At 51.6% G+C, this 20,045-nt stretch overlaps 1 protein-coding gene across 6 annotated transcripts in view; it reads right to left on the bottom strand.

Moving 5' to 3' along the window:
• The window catches only part of Ttll6 (tubulin tyrosine ligase like 6), a 42,163-nt gene that overhangs the window by 14,995 nt on the left and 7,123 nt on the right, over positions 1-20,045 (bottom strand). For 4 of the 6 annotated variants that reach the window (XM_076543218.1, XM_076543219.1, XM_076543221.1 and 1 more), the window contains exons 2-13: positions 17,122-17,340; positions 16,111-16,151; positions 15,379-15,497; positions 15,106-15,236; positions 13,672-13,828; positions 12,722-12,865; positions 12,107-12,192; positions 7,910-8,135; positions 5,696-5,871; positions 3,291-3,479; positions 2,069-2,240; positions 425-706 (exon numbers count right to left, since the gene is read on the bottom strand). In XM_076543218.1, coding sequence (XP_076399333.1) covers positions 425-706; positions 2,069-2,240; positions 3,291-3,479; positions 5,696-5,871; positions 7,910-8,135; positions 12,107-12,192; positions 12,722-12,865; positions 13,672-13,828; positions 15,106-15,236; positions 15,379-15,399 — 1,584 coding nt within the window. In that variant the 5' untranslated portion in view covers positions 15,400-15,497; positions 16,111-16,151; positions 17,122-17,340. Of the gene's footprint in view, positions 1-96; positions 211-424; positions 707-2,068; positions 2,241-3,290; positions 3,480-5,695; positions 5,872-7,909; positions 8,136-12,106; positions 12,193-12,721; positions 12,866-13,671; positions 13,829-15,105; positions 15,237-15,378; positions 15,498-16,110; positions 16,152-17,121; positions 17,341-20,045 lie in introns of all 6 variants that reach the window. The other 2 variants (XM_076543217.1, XM_076543216.1) reach the window with 2 other exon arrangements.

Here is a 20,045-nt window from a genome sequence, read left to right as displayed (position 1 = left end):
GACCCTGCCTAAAAAAAAAAAAAAAATGGAAATGTATGTGGAAGAAATATAGGGAGCGGTCATGTGACAGCATCGGCCATCAGTGTTGTCACTGACCAAGGCTTGCCAGCAGCCATCAGGAAGTGATGAACTTCCTTTCTCCGGAAACTTCAGACGGAACCTGGCCCCGCCCACACTTGAGTTTCTAGAACCGTGAGAATGAACAGCAACCTGCGTATGGAAAAAAGGTGGAGGACAGTCTCCTCAGAGACGTCCCATGCTTACCTTCCCAGCAGGAACGCCATCCTGCCAAGCTGGCTTCACAACCAGAGAAACAGACTCCGGTAGCATGAGTGGGTACTCAAAGAGCTACAAGTTAGGATGGAGCAAGGCCCAGAAAGCAAGCCTCTTAGCACTCCCTCCCAGAGCACAGCTCTCTCCTTACCGCGGCGGTGTTGCTGATGACGTTCATCGCAAAGGCTGACTTCACTTCCTTGACTTTGGAATTGGACTTGCGGAACTCTGTCCCCAGGCAGTTGGGATTTGAACTCCTCAGGTCAGGGACAGAACTGTAGTGCCTTGCGGACACGGGCTTGCAGGGGGCGAGGCTGGCCTCCTTCTTGGAGCCCTTCTGAGGGAGGCTGTCGGCAGTGTCGTTTTTCCTTATGCCTCTGATGTTCAAGAACAAGCCAGGCGTGCAGGATACTAAAGTCACTGGGTGATAGCACTGGGAGGAGGAAACCAGACAGACACACAGCCGTGGGGAACGCAGTCCTGTCCACCACTGGATTTACCTGCACCCCCAGAGAAGGTGCAAGAGAGGCGACAAGAAAGGAAGCAGGAGGCACCAGAGACGTTCTGGTCTGGAATTCTCAGCCCGGGGTTCTGGAACCCTTACCAAGCTCATGGCTGGGCCGGGGGAAGGAGCCACCTCAAACTGAGATTTCCAACAGCACAGTGTATACTTGATGGCAAGGTATTCCACAGCTTTCGGCAGACTCGTAAAGCGTCTGTGACCCCAACAAAGTTGAAAACCGTCCCTCACCCAGCTCTATCCCTGTCCTTCCAGGCGAGTCTTCAAGACTAAGGAGATAATCAGGCATGGTGGCACACTCCGGCAATCCCAGCACTCCGGCGGCAGAAGCAGGGGGATTACCACAGGTTATAGCATGGTCTACAGAGGGAGTTCCAGGCCAGACAGCAGGGCTCCACAGTGAGAGTGAGACATTTTGAAGAAATAAAAGATCAGAGGGAGGCTAGCAATACAGTACTCAGTTAGCAGCCAGGTACACACGAGGAAGCCTTGGTTTGCTCTCCAGCACTGTACTAACCAGGCCTTGTGTATGCCTCATGACCTGTAATCCCAGCACTCGGGAGCTGGAGGCAGGAGAAGAATCAGTTTTACATTATCTTGGGCTACAAAACAAGTTTGGGGTCAGCCTGAGCTACACGAGACCCCTATCTTAAACAAACAAACAAACAAACCCCACAGAAAACAAAACCCAAGAAAGATAAGGAGAGGTACTGAAAAGTCATCCCGTGTCTTTTCACTGAGGTAGAAGAGATCCGGAGGTGGAGGAGGTAGAAGCCAAAGACTTAGATCCCAGGACAGTGAGGCAGATCACCAGGGGCTGGGCCACCCTGTGCAGAGTGAGCATGTGGGAAGTCCCAAGCCTTTTTAGTCATCCCCATCAAGTATTCTAAGGATGCTGTCTCCCAGCAGCCCTCCTGAGGAGCCCGCTGGAGGGACAGTCCCACCCATGTCGGAGCTGAGGGCAGTAAGTATACATAGTTGTGGAGCACACTCCCTACGTGGCTTCAGGCTCAGCCTCTAGCACAGCCAGGCTGCTCTTACTCCCAGAGGCAAGAAGGACAGTCGAGTGAGCATCCTCTGCTATCAGGATGGAGGGATCCTCTAACAGACACCAGGTCTGCGTGCCTTCTAGGCCCCTTCCTTGTAGTTCAGCCCTTGGGCAGCCCATCAGTGAGTCTGGGCTCGGAGCAGAGGCCTCCGTGGCACCCTCCCTCGGATCGGCCCAAGCTGGGGCAGGGTGCTGGTTATACACACCCCACCCCCATCTGAGTTTACTTGTTTTGGATGGGTGGCTGTCTTGCATTTCGGTTGCTGTGTCTGTTGCCAGGGTTTCACAGTCTTGTCTCTTGCCTGCTCACCCGGAGACTCGCCCTGCATCTCTGCCCTCTTCTCTTTCTTTAGGAACGTTTTCTTTTCCTGTTTTTGCCTCAGCTCCTGGATCAGTTGCCTGTTGATTGAAGGACAGGTGAGTGTCATGGGCTAGGGAGCGAGCATTCTACTTGGCAGGTAGATAAGATGGAATGGAGAAGGGCTGGAGAGGTGGCTCAGTGGTTAAGAGAACCTGTTGCTCTTCCAGAGGACCCGGGTTCAATTCCCAGCACCCACATGGCAGCTCACTACTGTCTGTAACTCCAGTTCCAGGGGACCTGATGCCTTTTTCTAGATTCTGCCGGCGCTGAATGCACATACTGCACAGACATACATCAGGCAAAAACACCCACAGACATAAAGTAAAATAATAATAATTTTAAAAAGAGATGGGATGGAGAAACAGTGTTCCTGCACAAGTGGCTGAAGGGAAGGAATAGCGTGGGTAAGAAAGAGCCATCCTTCCAGCCATCCCCAGACTGGGGAACAGCATCCTTCCAGCCATCCCCAGACTGGGGAAGAGCATCCTTTCAAGGAAGGGGCACAGGTAAAGGGGGGCAATCACTTCCCCCTTCATGAAAAGAGGGCTTAGGTAGGAAGGCTAAGTCCAGGGGCTCCCATGCTGGGCCACTTCCTATGCTGGGCTCTCTGGCCAGCGGATCCTGGGACTGGACCAAAGGTGGTGTACCAGAGTGCATCACTTGGTCTCAGGAGTCAGGAGACAGGGTAATCCTTTGGTGTCGTCTCACTATATGACCTCGTCTCTGCTCTGACATCCCCTCTCATAAATGAGGTGCTTGGTGGGGACCGGACCTAACAGGATGTCTCCCTTCAAGCTCTTGGATTTCATATAGCCTGGATATAGAACACACTTATGAGGAGGTAGGGTGGGACATGTGTCTCAAGGGTGAGCGTCTGAAACAGTAGCTTATCTATTTAATGATCTACTAAAGATCAACTATGGAATCTTCCAGTTCCTGGTCTTTGTGAGACCCGGACCGAATGTTCTTCTGTCCTCTGCAAGGTGGGGAACAGACAAAGAAGTTCTTCCTGCCACCTTGGGCTACCCAGAGGATCGGATCAAGGCACAACACCCAGCCCATCTCAGCCTGAGAGGAAGCCTTCCTACCGGGCATACAGCTCTCGGGCTCTGGAAGCAATCGTATTCTGGAAGAGGGAGCTATTGTCCTGGAAAAACTTCTCATACTTCTCCAAATTCAGACCAGGGTAGATGAGCCGGAACCCACCACTGTGTTTCTTCTCATATTCCTCTGTTTTCTGTAACCGCGCTGCCTGGAAACCCTTGACCTCTTCCATCCTGTTGGGATGGAAGAATACAGGACCACAGTTATGTCTTCTCGGAAGGGACATATCCAAGCTGGGCTGTCATCTAGTGCCCTGCACATAATAGTGGTTGATCAGTAACTGTTAAATAAAAGCAAGAATGTTTCTGAAAGGGGGTTCTGGCACTCCTGGGACAGCCAGCGTCCCAATGCTCGAGGGAGCTGCTCACAAGGTTTGACAGATCAGCCAGAGTCTCTCCCTTTATTAGTAAAAACCCATTTCCCCCTTGGCACAATCAGAGTAGGCACACCATCGCCACCTTCCCACTCACTGGTCCCATTGCCCTTCTCTGGAGAACAGCAGCTTGTACTTTGCTAAATTCCAGGCCTTCTTGGATGGATTTAAGGAGCCTTTATGAGGCCTGTGCTCTCAGGCTTCCTCACTCCACCCCCTAGGAGGAGGAGATCAGGTAGGGTTAGCAGGATGAGCTTCCTGCGCAGCAGGGACATCAAGAACCACCAGGCCTTCCATGGGACAGCTAACACCTTCTTCCTGAGAGCATCAGGGACAGCTGGAGTTTAGAGCTGTCTGTCACCAGTGAGTCAAACTTATCCATGTCAGTCTCCTGACAGGAACCGTGGTGTCCTCGGCTCCCAGGACAGAACCACACGGCACCGAACTCAACCTCCTTTCCGCCGCCGGGCACACAGAGCAGGCATTGAAGCGCCAGAGAAACAGTGTGGTGGGTGAGCGTGGGTGAAGTGTATTGTTCTAGGCTCAGGAGAGGGTTGGTGGAGACCCAGAAGCAACACGGCCCCACCTTGAATGGGCTCAGGAGGAAGACCTAGTTCTTTATGTGCTAATGCTGCCCCAGGGGAGGCCAGAGCGCCAACTCCTGTCAGCACAGAACAGGGAGAGTCGACAGAACTGCTTTCCAGTGAAAACAGAAGAATTTGTTTCTTCTATTGGTAATATCTAAATCCTCACATGATATTAATCAATTTATTTCATATAATTGTATGTGTCCATTTTAATCTCCAGTTTCCAGGAACAAAGAAACAGTCTTAGTAGAACTGTTCAAATTGTTAAATTCTCCATCATAAAACAGCTTTCTATATAGGGTTCTTTGGAAGCCTCAAAAAACAAAACAAGAAGCAGAAACAAACAAAAGAACGTATCCAAACAACAAACAAGCAAGGACAGGGGCCGCTGGAGAGATGGTGTGTAAGCTGAGGGCCTTAGTCAGACCCCCAAACCTGCACAGGACCCTGGGCGTGGCCAAGCCGACACCAGCATGCAGACAACATGCATGCATACAACCAGCATGCAACCCTGCCGCTGAAGTGGGTGGAGACAGGAGGGTCACTGGAGCTTGCTAAACACCAGTGTGGCTCCAGAGACGGTAAGGGGCCCTGTCTCAAAGGAATGAGATAGACAGGATACCCGATGTCCTTCTCTGGCCACTGCACATGCGCGCGCACACACACACACACACACACACACACACACATGCACGCAAGCTAACCACTACAACAGAAACCCTGTCTCAAAAAAAAAAAAAAAAAAAAAAAGGGGACTGCAATAACAAGAAGGCCAGGGAACGTATGTAGCTCAGTGACTGAGTGTTTGCCTACCATATGTAATATGTAAGGCCCTGGGTTTGAGCCCAGTATTTCTTCCTACCAATTCCAGGTCAGATTCAAGTTCTCTCTCTCTCTCTCTCTCTCTCTCTCTCTCTCTCTCTCTCTCTCTCTCTCTCTCTCTCTCTCCTCTCTCTCCCAGACCTCAGGCTTGCTAGTTAAGTGCTTTCACAATAAGATACAATTAGGAATCATTTTTAAATATCTATTTAGTGTGTGTGCATGCATATGTGTATGTACACCACAGAGGGCGCATGGAGGCCAAAGGCCAGCTTGTGAGTGTCGCTCGCCCCTTCCACCATGTGGCCTCCAGGCTGACTGCAAGTGCCCTTCCACACTGAGCCATCTCACTGCCCCAACAGTCAAGAACCTTAACTTCGACCAAACTACGGTGCCAGGCACTGCGGTGAGGCTTCACGTGCCAATGCCCTTCAGTCCCCTCATAACTTATGTCTACATAGTTCCACTTCACAGACCAAGGCTTAAGGAGCGACAGAAAGGCCACGTAACCGGTAGACGTCAGTCACCCTGTCTGGGACCAGGACAGCCAGTCCTGCTGAGGGCAGGGCAGTAGGAGAGCGGCTGCCTGGGGCCAGGGGCACGGCTGTACCTCATCTCCCGAGAAGGACACTGCTGTAAGAACCGCCCCCGCTGCCTCTCCTCCTCCAAGACTTTCTTTTTGTCACAGCTCCCCAGGTTGATGAGGACCAAGGCGTCGTAGAGCAGACTGTCTTTCACCTCTTTATCCAACTTGGAGTCAGTGGAGAAGCTTGGAGAATGGTTGACCTGAGAAGACAGGGCAGCGGTTGGGGCTGGGGGGGACCAGGGTGAAAGCAGAGGTGAGGCCAAGATGGCGCCTCCAGGTACTGCCGAGGCCCCCCTCACAGTCCTGGCGGCCGGGGCCTACACTGGAGCCACTGTGAAGAGAGCAGGGAGAGCAGGAAGTAGAGGTCCCTCTAGTGGCCAGGCAGTGGTGGCACACATCTTTAATGCCAGCACTTGGGAGGCAGAGGCAGGCGGATCTCTCTGTGAGTTCGAGGCCAGCCTGGTCTACAGAGTGAGATCCAGGACAGGCACCAAAACTATATGGAGAAACCCTGTCTCGAAAAACTGAACCAAACCAAACCAAACCAAACAAAAAAAGAATTCCCTCTAGTGTAACCAGGTGGGATTCTGTTTGTTCGGTTTTGAAACAGGGTCTCTATATATTGCCTTAGCTGGCCTGGAACTCACTTTATAGACCAGGCTGACCTGGAACTCACAGAGATGCTCCTGCCTCAGCTTCCTGAGTGCTGGGATTAAAGGCCTCACCACCACTGTCCCCGGGTCTCATTTCAGTCCTTTCTCCCCTCTCGACAGATCCACTGTCACGTGTGCTGTGCTCTCCACAGAGCAGAAGGGGAGGAAGAGGTCTAGAGTGACGGGATTGAGTGCCTCATACCTGTGAGCCCCCGGGGAGGCGGAGGCCAGAGAGTTGTCACAAGTTTGAGGCCAACCTAGGCAATCCAATAAGTTCCAGAATAGCTGTACTATAAAATGGCGCCCTATTTCAAACAAACAAGCGAATAAAAACAAAAGGTGGGAAAGAAGGAAGGTTGGGAGGAATGGGGGAGGGAAGAGAGAGAGGTGGGCTGGGCAGTGGTGGCACACGCCTTTAATCCCAGCACTCGGGAGGCAGAGGCAGGCGGATCTCTGTGAGTTCAAGGCCAGCCTGGTCTACAGAGCGAGTTCCAGAACAGCCAGGGCTACACAGAGAAACCCTGTCTGAAAAAGGAAAAAGGAAAAGCGGGGGTAGAAGAGAGGGAGAGGAAAGAGAGAAAAGAACACCAGAAGTGGTAAGCGCTTTAATCCCGGCACTAGGAAGGCAGAGGCAGGCGGAGCTTTGTGAGTTCCAGGCCAGACGGGGCTAACACAGTGAGGAAAGAAAGGGGGGGGGGCACAGAAAATGAGGGAGAGGAAAAGAGACACACAGAGGAAAATACAGAGGCCGACTCAAGGTTTGGAAGCAGAGTGATTCTTTCTGGAAGCCGGGCGGGGTTGAAGGAGAGACAGCTGAAGAAGGCAAGAAGCCTCGTTCGCGCCCACAGAAAAGTCAGCACTGCTCATTTACGTTTGTGTGACATTTGTGGGTTTCCAGCAGCTTCTGGAGGCTTGCTGCTGCTGCAGCCGCCGCTCATTCTGTCTTTGGGTGGGAGCACCAAACAGTGCCCCCTTCATGAACCTGAGAATAAGCGTTGCGTGTAAGGGAGGTCAGGGTCCCTGGTGTTCCAGCTAAAACTCCAGATCCTCGTTCCTGGTGCATGTTGAGGGGCTGCCTAAGAAGCCTCCGGAGGACCAATCTAACCGGGAGGTGAAGTGGTTCAGAAATCTCTTCCTCTTCCTCCCCGCAGCATGGGGTTGGGCTTCCCCACTCTGTGACAACAGAATTCCCTACACCGGTGTCTGGACCTGGGTAGCTCAGGTCCCCGAGAGCCAGGACAAGCTGCTCCCACTTGAATCACTGGCAACCAAGTTTTGAGAAGGAGCAGCCTCTTTGTGGGAAACACAGGAAGCAGAGTGGTCACTACAGTCACTCTGTGCCTGAGACTGGGGCCAGTTGTAAATCTGGCTGGACCTCAAGGAGGCGCAAGGAATTCTCCAATTCCCAGCCATCTACCCCCCTCTGGTGGCCACTTCTCAAGCTAAGCGTCACGGCCCCCGGAGCAGCAAGCACCATGGAAAGGAGAGGCCGGGGAAGTTGATGGAAACAATACAGGTGAGCTAGGGAGGCAGAGTCCCCAAAGCTGATGTCCCCCAGTAACTGGGACACCCCTAACTTCCTTACCTCGAGCAGCCAGGGCTTGAGTTTGCGGTCCAACAAGATGTCAAAACCGAGAATTTCAAAGCAGGCGCTGATGAGCGTGTGGCTGGGGAAGCAGGTGTGGTAGTTATGTTTAATGACCGGGTGAGCCGAGATGAGCGTCTTGATGATGACGTCCTCAATGGCCCTCCAAATCTGCTCCACGTCATAGCCATGCAGCGTCATGTACGAGTTGAAGGTGGAGAGTTTCCTGAAGAGGAAACACAGGGCATGAGGCAGGGGAATTATTCCCGGTCAGCCAACACCACGGCATGGTGGAAACCAGAAACTTCTGAGAAACTTTCCGGAAGCAGTGGTGAAGAACACCCAGAAGCCAGGGTGACGTTGAGGCTGGATCAAGATGGGAGGGGTCCTATAGGAGTCACAGTGCCAGACCCCTTAGGCCTCCAGAACCTCGGGGAACTTTCTAAAAAATAAAAATAAAAATAAAAAAATCTGTGGACTGAACAAAAGGCTAGGTATTGGATAGAAACCTCTAAGAAGCAACATGCAGATGGCCAGAGTTTGGTCTCGGCATCCACACGGTGGAAGGAGAGAGCTGATTTCTACAGACTGTCCTTTGACCTCACATGTACACCACGGCACCATGACATCCTCCCCCACGGCATCCCCCAACCATGGCATCCCCCCCACCAGGGCATCCCCCCCCAAATAAATAAATATAATTAAAATTTTGGTTTTTTGAGACAGGGTTTCTCTGTGTCACCCTGGCTGTCCTGAAACTCACTTCATAAACCAGGCTGGCCTCAAACCCAGAGATTTGTCTGCCTCTGCCTCCTAAATGCTGAGATTAAAGGTGTAAGCCACCATGCCCAGCTAAAAGATTTTGGTTTTGGTTTTGGGTTTTTTTCCTGGAACTCACTTTGTAGACCAGGCTGGCCTAGAACTCAGAGATTCCCCTGCCTCTCCCGAGGGTTGGGATTAAAGGTGTGCGCCACCACCGCCTGGCAAAAAATTATTTTGAAAAACTCATTTCAGTGAACTCCAGTGAAGGGTCAGGAAGGAAGGCGCAGGCCTGCCGCCCAGGAGCTTATTTAAGAGACTGCTGGGCAATGACGGCCTGTGCGACCGACCGCCATTTCTGTCTCAGGAAGGCTGAGGACCACCTCAGGAGTCACACGTGTGAGACACCCAGGATGTGCTGACGTCAGGACAGACGAGCAAAGGCCCTCCACACAGACGCCACTTCTCTGCCCACTTTGTCAGGTAGAAACACTGTGCATAAATGGAATTTCCAGACTGTTGGAAAAGCCAAGCCTTTCTAGGGGAGAAAAAAAATAAAACAGTTAATTTGCCTAATTGGCCAATAAAATTTCCTGGAAGAGACTACACAGTTCCCTGACTTCTTATAACACGTGTTACCAAACACAGCGTAACCTTTTCTTGATGACTCAGGGCCCGTCACCGTGAATATACCCTGCCTGGCAATTTCCTAATGCCCAGCGGCGATTCCATTCACTTTAACACCAGGTGTTTGCCAGGCACGCTGGAAGATGGAGACATCTGGTGTCTGTCGAGGGCCCCTCCATACTCACAATTTCCCTGTCTTTTTCCTCCCACTGACTGGAGTCCTGCTCCTACTGACCTTGAACCCCAGGGGTAGGCCGGGGCAAGGCCGGGGCCGCACTTTGCGTCAGTTGCCAACTTCGTGAAGGCAAGATAGCATGAGAAGATTGTCTCAGCAGATGGGGAGGGCCCTCAAAAAGAGAACGAGAGAGAGGAGGAGGAAGAAGAGGAAGAGGAGGGAGGGATGGGAAAAAAAGAAAGGAAGAGGGCGGGACACATTACCGGCTGAATATGTCCCTCCAAGGTCAAGTGTTAGAAACTTGGGCCCCCAACGCCGTTGTGTTGGGAGACCTGACCTTCGGGAGGCCTCGGCCCTCTTAAGTGGATTAATCTGTGCGTGGCTCAAAGGGTTGTGGGTGTGGCTGTTATAAAATCAGGCTCTCTCTGGCACACTGGCTGAGCTGGGGAGAGATGGGCCTCTAGGGGAGAGAGACTGAGCCAGGAGAGCCTAGGGCGGAGGCCTGGGGGCAGATGACCGCTCCAATGGAGAAGGGACCCAGAGAAGAGGAGGTCAGAGGGGAAAGAGAAGCTGGGTGTCATCATCAGAGGCTCCATGCTAAAGCTCATGACTTGTTTAGCATGTGTGAGGCCCTAGCTTAATTCAGTACTGCCAGGGGGGAATAAAAAATGTTACCAAAAGTGTCCACATTTTATTTTGATCTGGCTGCCCCATAACTGCCTGTCTATCAGAGCCTAAGGCGCTTTCTCTCTCTCTCTCTCTCTCTCTCTCTCTCTCTCTCTCTCTCTCTCTCTCTTCCTCTGTCTGTCTGTCTGTTTCTATCTCTGGCTCTAGGGTCTCACTATATATCCCATATAAGCTAGCCTGAAATTTATAATCCTCCTGCCTCAGTCAAGAGCGCCCTGAGTGCTAGGACCCAGCACCAGTATGTCCATCACTCCACATGGCCTGGAGATGACATCATTTCTCACAAATGCAGGCAAATAGAGCCCCTTAGACTAAAGAAAACTGACAGGACCAGAATACTGGGCTGCAACGTGGCTCCTCTGAGTCTCGCAGGGACCCCATGAAGAGGGCCGGGCAGGGTCGGTTATCTCACTGGCTTAGGAGCCAGGAATGGAGGCTCAGAGACAAAGCGACTTGTCTGGGCTTACTCAGCAGACAAATGTCAAAGTGGGGGTGACATGGCAGGCCTCCCCGACACCTGTGCAGGAGCCTCCACGGCATCCACAGTCTGGGTGGGAGGAAGTGACAGGAGTTTCGGATAACTTGGGACTCCGAGGAAAGAGCGTGGCCGAAGCTGCTCACGGTAAAGCAACCGTAATCTCAGTCAGAGGCAGGAGGACTGGGAATTTGAGGCTACCCTGGGCTTCAACCAGTTCTAACTAGCCTTAGCAACATATCAAGACTTGTCTCAAAAACACTTTCAGGCCAGGTGGTGGTGGTGGTGGTGGTGGCGGCGGCGGCGGCGGCAGCAGCAGCGCTGCACGCCTTTAATGCCAGCATTTGGGAGGCAGAAGCAGGTGGATCTCTGTGAGTTTGAGGCCAGTCTGGTCTGCAAAGTGAGTTCCAAGACAGGCAGGGCTACACAGAGAAACCCTGTCTTAAAAAAAACAAAACAAAACAAAACCACTTTGGGGAATTAAAGGCAAGAAGATTAGGAGATAAAAAGATACATCTTCAACTACAAGCAAGTTTGCGGCCAGCTCTGGTACCACACACACACACAGATGGAACATCTTCCCAGCCATACTTACACACTCTTTCCAAGAAGGCTCTACCAGGAGTAGTCCATGTACTAAGATACCCACGCCTCCCTGACCCACAAGCCCTGTGACATTGGCACAGGGAACAGAGCTGCTCAACCCGAGCTGTGTGGTGTGACCTTGGGCAACTTAACCTTTCTGAGACTCAGTTTCCTCATCTGTGAAATGGAGATAGGACCTAACACTCTTCCCTACCTTGAGTGCTCTGCTGACGCCTTGGCCAGTGTGGTAGGAAAACACCAAATACACAGGCCTTGCTATCTTGCCGGGCACCCAGATGCTCCCTTTGGCCTCCCCATCTCTGCCCCCCCCCCATACAACTCGTCCACCTTCCTCTCAAATGCAGGCTGACGAGGCAATAACATGAATAGAGAAGCTGCTTGTGGGGGCGGGGAACCAAACCCTCAGGAATCCCTTATTTCCCCCAAATCTGAAGGTTGGCTAGGCACGGGTCAGGTGACTCCAGGGCGTCATGACACATCAGCTGAGAATCTGTAATGGACCAACACCCGAGAGGAATCACAGCTGGCAGGTCCCTCTCACTTGGCAGCCTAGCAGTCAATAAAGGCTGTTGATCTGGAAACGTCAAGAGGGCAACTGTAACAAGGTATGTTTTGGTGTGTGTATGTGTTCTGCTGGGGAAACGGTCTCGGCGTTTCTCTCCCTCCTCCCAGCCTCCCAGGGTTTACAGCATGGCCTCCTTGTAATGATTAACAGTCCAGAGAGTGAGCTGACATGAAGTGTCTGTTCTGGGCTGGGAGGCAAAGCCGGCTTTGCAGAGATCGTGTGACCCAGGGTGGAAATCCTGGCAGGGACGCAGTGGGTTTGGGAAGAACCCGGAAAGATGTGGGAAGCGTCCGTCCCTCTTACCTCTTGCTGCCAGAATGAGCATCTTGAATGAAGTTGGAACTGTGCTTATTGATGGAATAATTAGTTAGGTGCATGCAGATCTCATCCTGGGGAGAGACACAGACTGTGGGTCAGGCCGAAGCACAGGGCCTCCTGGGTCCTCTCCATGCACTGTCCCCCCACCCCAGGCCACTCCCACAGTCCCTGGATCTTAAAGGGATGGGGAAAAAGGGAATTTATAGACATATGTAAAGGAGGTAAACGGGGATAATCCATAGCCCGGAGTATAAGAGACTCCAACTCTTTCTGAGACTGGGGGGAAGATTGGAAGCCTACCCACGGCCTTCTCTCCTTGAGGACCCTTGCACTGGAGTTCTGGGGTTGGTGTCAGGAAAGCCTGGCCGTAAGTCCCAGATGGACCACTTTCTGGCTGAGTGGCCCCAGACAAGTCCCCTCTATACTCTGCAGATTTTAATCTCATCTGGAAAGCGGGGATATCTAATAACCCCTCTCTCGGAGGGCTCCCGGAAGGACTGGGAACACAGTAAGTGCTCATCTGACGCCTGCCACCTCCACAGTACCTGAGGATGTTTATCCTGCTAAGGGGGAGGGGAAGGCCGCGTGTCCCCAGCTCACCAGGTTTTCTGTGCAGGGGTGGGAGTAGGAGGTGGTGGCGAAGCGAGCCAGGCCTTCATTGTACACAAAGACCCGGAGAGGGTCACAGGAGGTCACCAGCACGTAAACCCGCAGGTCAAACTTGAACCCGTCAATGATAAAGGGCTGGGTGGGAAAGAGAGAGGTCACGCGAGCGTCTGGGGGTGACAGTCACAGGGGAAGGTGTCTCGCTCCCACCTCATTCTTGGGGGAGCCAGCTCCAGCATTGCCTCGTGGCCTCAAGTGTAGGCTTGCCCAGGGTGGGGAGCAAGATAAAGAGATTTGAGCTCTGGGACCTGACAGGTGACCTCGGGGAGGTCACCGAACCACACTGGGCCTTGAGTTCCTGAGCTATGGAATGCGGCAAGCAGCCCTCTCTAAGGTCTTAGCAATTGAACTAAGTAACTAGGAAATCCTTCCAGGACAGGACACACGGTTGCCAGGGCAACATCCCAGGCTCCTTCTCCAAGAGCTCCTTCTTGCAAGGGGTTCCCGGACATTTTGTCTTAGGGAGACCAGGGCTCCCTGCCCCCACCCACACTTCCAGAGGGACCCCTCACTGCAGTGGGCTCTATCACTGCGGTCTGTGACGTCCTCTGCCCCCAGTCAGAGAGAAGCTGGTGACTATGAACTCTCTTAGGTGACTCTGCTCTCTCAGATGAGGTGGGGACCTCTACAAACCAAGCTTTCACCCACTTGGGGTGGGGGGGAGGGATGTCAGCCTGGTGAGGCCAGATCAGTGGTGGAGACTGCAAGGGCGAGTGAGTGAGGGACACTGTGACTCAGAAAGCTTGTGTCTGATCAAATCCAAGGCACAGGACAAGCTCAGCTTCCTCTCCACCTCTGCCTTCCACTGACTTCATTTCACATTCTGTCCCACAGAGCCTGAGGCTGCTGTGGGCAATAAATACATAATCACGGCGAGGAAGTACCTTGGAAATATAAAGCTGACAGATCATATCCTCCCCCGGCTTGATGTCTTTCACGGTCCGGGTGATGAATATGCCTTTCCCTTGGCAGCCTGAGTCCGGCTTACAAATGTACGTCTTATTTTTTCTTGACCTGCTGTAAGTCTGCAAATCTCCCCAGCTGTCACAGCAGGGAGGGGACAAGACATGCCTTTAGGTTGGGAGCAATGAGAGGGAAAACTATATTTGTTTTCATTTATTTTATGTTTTGTCGGCTTGTATGCCTGGGCACCATGTCTGTGCCTGGTGCCTGAGAAGGCCAGAATAGTTGTGTTAGATCCCCTGGGGCTGGAGTTAGAGGAAGCTGTGGGGCACCATCCATATGGATGCTGGGAATTGAACCTGGGTCCTCTGGAAGACCAGTAAGTGCTCTTCACTGCTGAGCCATCTCTCCAGCCCCAGGAGGTTCTTTATGAAAACATAAAACAGAAGCTACCGATGAGATAAAGTCCTGGTGCTGACAGACAGACAGACACTCAGTGGTCCAGCAGTAGAGAGGACAGACAGACACTCAGTGGTCCAGCAGTGGAGAGGACAGACAGACACCCAGTGGTCCAGCAGTAGAGAGGACAGACAGACACTCAGTGGTCCAGCAGTAGAGAGGACAGACAGACACTCAGTGGTCCAGCAGTGGAGAGGACAGACAGACACTCAGTGGTCCAGCAGTGGAGAGGACAGACACTCAGTGGTCCAGCAGTGGAGAGGACAGACAGACATTCAGTGGTCCAGCAGTAGAGAGGACAGACAGACACTCAGTGGTCCAGCAGTAGAGAGACATTGAGCGTTTGGGAATTGACCCTGGATTCAGGCCCCGCACGCACCAATTCCCAACTGTATAACCTTTATTGGCTTCGCTTCCTCCTCTCCATCGTCTACACCGTGTGAACAGTGAGGCTGACTCACGTGTTCCTTAGTTATATGATACAACTTGGGCTGAGGGATGGGAGGTGCCCCAGGCAGCTCGACTTGGGTTCACACATAGATTTGGAGTTTTGTTCCCGGCTCACAATAGTGTGACCTGGACCACCATCTCTTACTCAGGTCTGAACTTCAGTGTCTCACTGCGATGCCTCCACTGAAGCCAGGAGCACAGGAAGGCACATCACACCCTTGAATGCACTCTGAAGAAAGCGTGCTTGAAGCTGGAGATGTAGGTTATCTGACAGGGTGCTTGCCTAGCTTGTCCGAAGCTCCAGGTTCAAGCTCCCCAGCCATAGAAACTGGGTATAATAGCACCCACCTGGAATCTCAACACTCAAGAGGTGGAGATAAAAGTTCAGCAGCTCAAGAACATCCTCATTTACATAGCAAATTCAAGGCCAGCCTGGGCTACATGATGCCATGTCTAAAAAAGAAAGTGTACTCAGAAGAAAGCAAGAGCTAGAAAGGGGCACTTACTCAGCAGGAAGACACCACGTCCTAGGGAAAAAATGGAAGTCCTTAGGAAACAGCTTTAGCATCCGGCTCATATTCCGGGCCAGCAAGTCTTTGCGGCAGATCTCACTCATCCCAGGAAAATGATTGATTTTCTGCAAAGGAAACCAGAATTCATGAGCAATTCTGGCTGAGTGGAAGCAGGGCTATGGGAGTGTACCATGAGCTCCCTTGAAGAGCCAGCAATCCACATGGGGCCGGCGTTGGGAGACGCCACCCATCCAGGGAGGGACACACCTGGTAACTCTTCATTTCCATCACTCGCTCCAGCGACACTGAGAAGTCCGTCCAGTAGAGAGTCCAGTCATCATTGTCTCCCGCCTCTCGAAGGCCATACTGCTGGGCCGCCCTGCGCACTGTGAAGGAGATGAAGAAAGTCCGTGAAGCACAGAAGCAGGAACGCGCTCCTGTGGGGAGGTCTCTTTCCTACGCATCCCAGACCAAGTATTGCTACAGGAGAGCTGGCTCCTTGGGACCGGAAGCCACCTCGCCTTGTGGACAGGGCAAAGGAAGAGTAGAGAATGGAATTGTTGTTGAAGGATACATCCTGGCTATATGGGATGAATGTTAGGACTGACCTGTCTTCCCTTTCCCAGGGAGCAGGCTTGCCTCCAGACACTAAGCTCTGCATGTGAACCAATCCTTAACTATAACCTAGAGCCAGGTTTAATCAGTGAGGTAAATTGGTGGGGGGAAATAACATTTGACACAATGAGTCTAGCCTGAGCTACTTAGTAAAACCCTACCACAAATACATGCACAAATAAATAAGTCTAAGGGTGGTGATCACCACTGTGGCCCCGGCCGTGACCTTTAGAGTGAGATTATCAGTTTCCTCTAACGGTTTACGGAGCCAGGAGAACCAAGGATCTGGAGAGCCTGTTTCTCACCCTGGGGCACACACAGGAGGGATCTATTCCCACCCTTCCATCTCCATCACAGGTCCCTTGACCACAGATGCTCACTCACCACTGTCGTAGCGGCAGTTGGATAGATTAATCACCAATCATCTGGAAAAGAAAAAGGCAGACAGCAAGACAGAGACAGATACCCTGACCAGAACACAGGGCTGGGACCAGACACGCATGCCCCAGCTGCCACACTAAGCCTGCAGGGCCTGCCCATCCCATCACTACGAATGAGGTTGCAAAGGGGTGTAGGACCATGGGCTTGTAGGCCTGTCATTATTTATATAGTCTGTTATTATTTGTACATACTTATACATTCTGTTATATATTTACTACAATCAGGGTAAATTTTGTTCGGCTTCATGTCAACATCATTGCCATAGCCACCCCCTTTTTAATTTTGTCAGCAATGGGATTTGAACCCAGGGCCTCCCACCTGAAAGGTAAGCACTCTTAACTCTACGCTGCACTCCCAGCGGCCCCTGTGCTTTTTTATTTTTTACATCACCAGCCAAACAGGGACAGGAATTTTAAAAGTCACACATTCATTTCTGGCTAAAATATCGTCCCCTTCTTCTCTCCCCACTAAGGGAAGCTATTTAGAAAGTAGACAAGCTCTCGGCCAGGCACAGCCGAGTGGTAACCGGGCACCAGGATGCACGAGCGGCAGCAGGCAGGCCTGCTAAGTCACCGGGGTCCTGTTACACCCGAGGATGTGAAATTCCCAGGACTCACGCGCGCTTACACTTCGGAAGGGAAACGGTTCCTACTCCTTCAGCACGGAGCTCCCTCCCCACCCAGTCTTTAAAAAGCATTTAAACACAAATAGAACAAAAATCAGAACAAGGTGTGACTCCAGGTTACACACACTATTATGGGATTCCATAAAACAGAACACTCAAAGTGGCTTCTTTTATGTGAACTGAAAGTAGTGTGATCTTGACAAGCCAAGCCCACGGTGTCTCCTTTTCCTCTCATCAGCCAAGGCCCTCTTCCCTCCGGTCCCTCCGGTTCTTCTTATCAACACTGATCTGCACCCCACCCCCCCAACTCCTCGTTTTCCAATACTAACCTTTTTTTCTTCCTCTTCTTCTTGCCATGCTGCGGGGTGTTCTGAAGCTTCTTTTGTGTGTTCTCTTTCACAAAAGCCAGGGTGACAAATTCTTCTAGCTCTTCTAGGTCTTCTGCAGAACTCTCCTCCCTCTCTTCGGCCCCTTCCTCACTTTCCGAAGTCAGGCACTGCAGCATCTTCCTGGCCCCGGAGGAGGCTCCGGAGCACCGCCAGCCCTCCCTGGAGAGAGGGCAGAGCGAAGAGCAGTTGCGTGGTTCCACCTGCAGGGGGCCCTCCTCCCGTGCTCATGTGGGAGTTTATAAACGTGCACCCCCTTCCAACCACACTCTCGGTGCCCTTAGAGAGAGAGCTAATTCCACCTTTGCCAAGGACTCTGACCTTGGGGATGCACTTAGCCAACCCTGGCCTTGGTTTTGGCCATCTGGGGTTTTCAGAGAGAGGCTGAGCTGCTCAGCTGGGTACCACCTGGTAAACAATCTTATTATTACAGTGAGTGTGTGTCTGGAGACGGCCTCAGAACTAAGCCTCAAGCCTTCCTAGCTGAGGTACTGAGTCCCGGGGGTGCACCGGAGGCGGGCTGAGGTCTGTTAACCGTTGCGGTGCTACATTCGGTCTCCCACACAGCAAGACGCAGGCATGAATTAAGGCACGTCGGAGGTTGTAAATCAATAGATGTGGGTACTGGGGACGGAACCCAGATCCCCTGGAGAACTAGTGCCCGCTCTGAACTGCAGAGACATCTCTCCAGCCCCCGAGTGTGTGTGTGTGTGTGTGTGTGTGTGTGTGTGTGTGTGTGTGTGTGTGTGTATCCAGTGTTGAGCATCCACAGCTCCTTAGGAACACACTTAGGCCACTTCTGTGTCACCCAGGTCTTCAGGCCCATTCAGACCACACCCCTCGCAGGCAAGGCTCCTATGGTCATAAAGCCCATTTCCCAGAGCGCCCACTCCCTCCCCGTCTTCCCGCTCCCACAACCTCGTCACTCCAGCCCCTCTCCCTTGATGGCCACAGGCCTTCTGCTGCTTACCACCTGTTCTGTCCACACACACTCTTTGGATTAAAAGAAAAAAATTATTATCATTCAGATTATTATTGAAATCATATCAAAGAAGGACTTAAAAATAGGAGGGTAGCCAGGAGATGGTGGCGCACGCCTTTGATTCTAGCACTCGGGAGGCAGAGGCAGGCAGATGTCTGTGAGTTTGAGGCCAGCCTGGTCTACATAGCTAGTTCCAGGACAGCCAGGACTATACAGAGAAACCCTGTCTCAAAACACACCAATAACAACAACAAAAGTCGCCTGTGGCTTGCCTACTCTAACAAAGCAACTTTGCCTTGGCTATGAATTCTCTTTAATTCTTAAATTCTAATTGTAATCATTCTGACATCATCTTACCCATTTCATAGCTTCTTTCTGACCATTTAATATCATACCATAAAGGGACATTTATTTTGGCAAAATTTGCATGTCGCTAGGTATATTTATTTTTGCTCTTTTTTTCTTTTCAGTCTGTATATGTGTTAGAGAAAAATGTGTAGGAATCGGTTCTCTCCTGTTACATGGGTTCTGGAATCAGGCTTCTCGTGAAGCATGCTCACCTGCGCAGCCATCTCTATGACCAGCATGTTCCTGGGTTTTGTTTTGTTTTGGTTTTTGGTTTTTTGAGACAGGGTTTCTCTATGTAACAGTCCTGGCTGTCCTGGATCTCACTCTGTAGACCAGGCTGGCCTCAGATTCACAGAGATCCGCCTGGCTCTGCCTCCCGAGTGCTGGGATTAAAGGCATGCGCCACCACCGCCCGGCATGTTCCCGGTTTTTAAGGGCTATGAAACATTCCATGGAAGGGCTGTGTTTAAAGGAGACCAAGCCTTGCCTTACTACTGGACATAACAGTTGCTTCCCATTTTGATATTATCTAAACATCCTAAAACACATTTTCAAGCTGAGGATGATGGCTAGGGTCTGGCTACTAGGGAAGCTGAGGCAGAAGGATTACTGAGCCTAGAGAGACACCCCCCTCCCCAATCGCCTAAAGGAAAAAAAAAACAAGAAACACATTTTCATGTAGAGAGGGACTTTTACTTCTTTGGGGATTGTTCTCTCTTGTCTGTCTGTCTATTTGAGACAGTGTCTCACTGTGTAGCCCAGGCTAGCCTCCAACTCAATTCTCCTTTCTCATTCCCACAAATGTCAGAGTTACAGGTACGTACCCCCTACACCCAGCTTTTGAGAGTGATTCTTGCACCTGTAATTCCCAGCACTTGGCAGGTGGATGCAAGAGGGTCAGGAGTTCAAGATCATCCTCGGTGAATTCAGTTAGAGGCCAGCCTGGACTACATGAGACTGTCTTCAAAAGACAATATTAAGGGATTGAATGGCTCAGAAGATTGTGCAGCTTCTGATGTGTGTGTGTGTGTGTGTGTGTGTGTGTGTGTGTGTGTGTGTGTGTTCACCATGTTATATCCCACGGGAATTTTAACAATTTCAGCTAACTACCTCCAGCAATAGGCGATTATAGCAGCGTCTCCAGAGCCACCGGCTCTCTTAGGAATCACCTCCCTTTTCCATCCAAACTTGCTAATTCTAGACAACACCTACACTCCACGGCCGTGACTTTGACACCACACCGCCCTTACACTCCCACGCCCTTTTCCTGAACCTAACCTGGTGGTGACGGGTAGAGTTCTAAGTACGAGAGCTACCTATGAATAATTCAACAATAACCCTTCATGTGACATAGTTCTGTGGCTTTGCCAAGGATTTTCAAATACACGTTCTTAGTAAATGCTCACCACCACCCTGGGAAGGAGGGCAGAACTGTTGCGCTGGCCAGGGATCGTGCTTACTTCTTCCCACTTGGAAACATGGCTGCCCTCAGGACAAAGAACAGAGAAAACCTCTGCCGGCTGTGTGAGTCAGTGTT

The sequence above is a fragment of the Peromyscus maniculatus genome, chromosome 8 (genome assembly GCF_049852395.1).
Source record: "Peromyscus maniculatus bairdii isolate BWxNUB_F1_BW_parent chromosome 8, HU_Pman_BW_mat_3.1, whole genome shotgun sequence".
Taxonomy (NCBI): Eukaryota; Metazoa; Chordata; class Mammalia; order Rodentia; family Cricetidae; genus Peromyscus; species Peromyscus maniculatus.
Note: the sequence above shows the minus strand (reverse complement) of the source record. Positions and strands in the feature narration are given on the sequence as shown.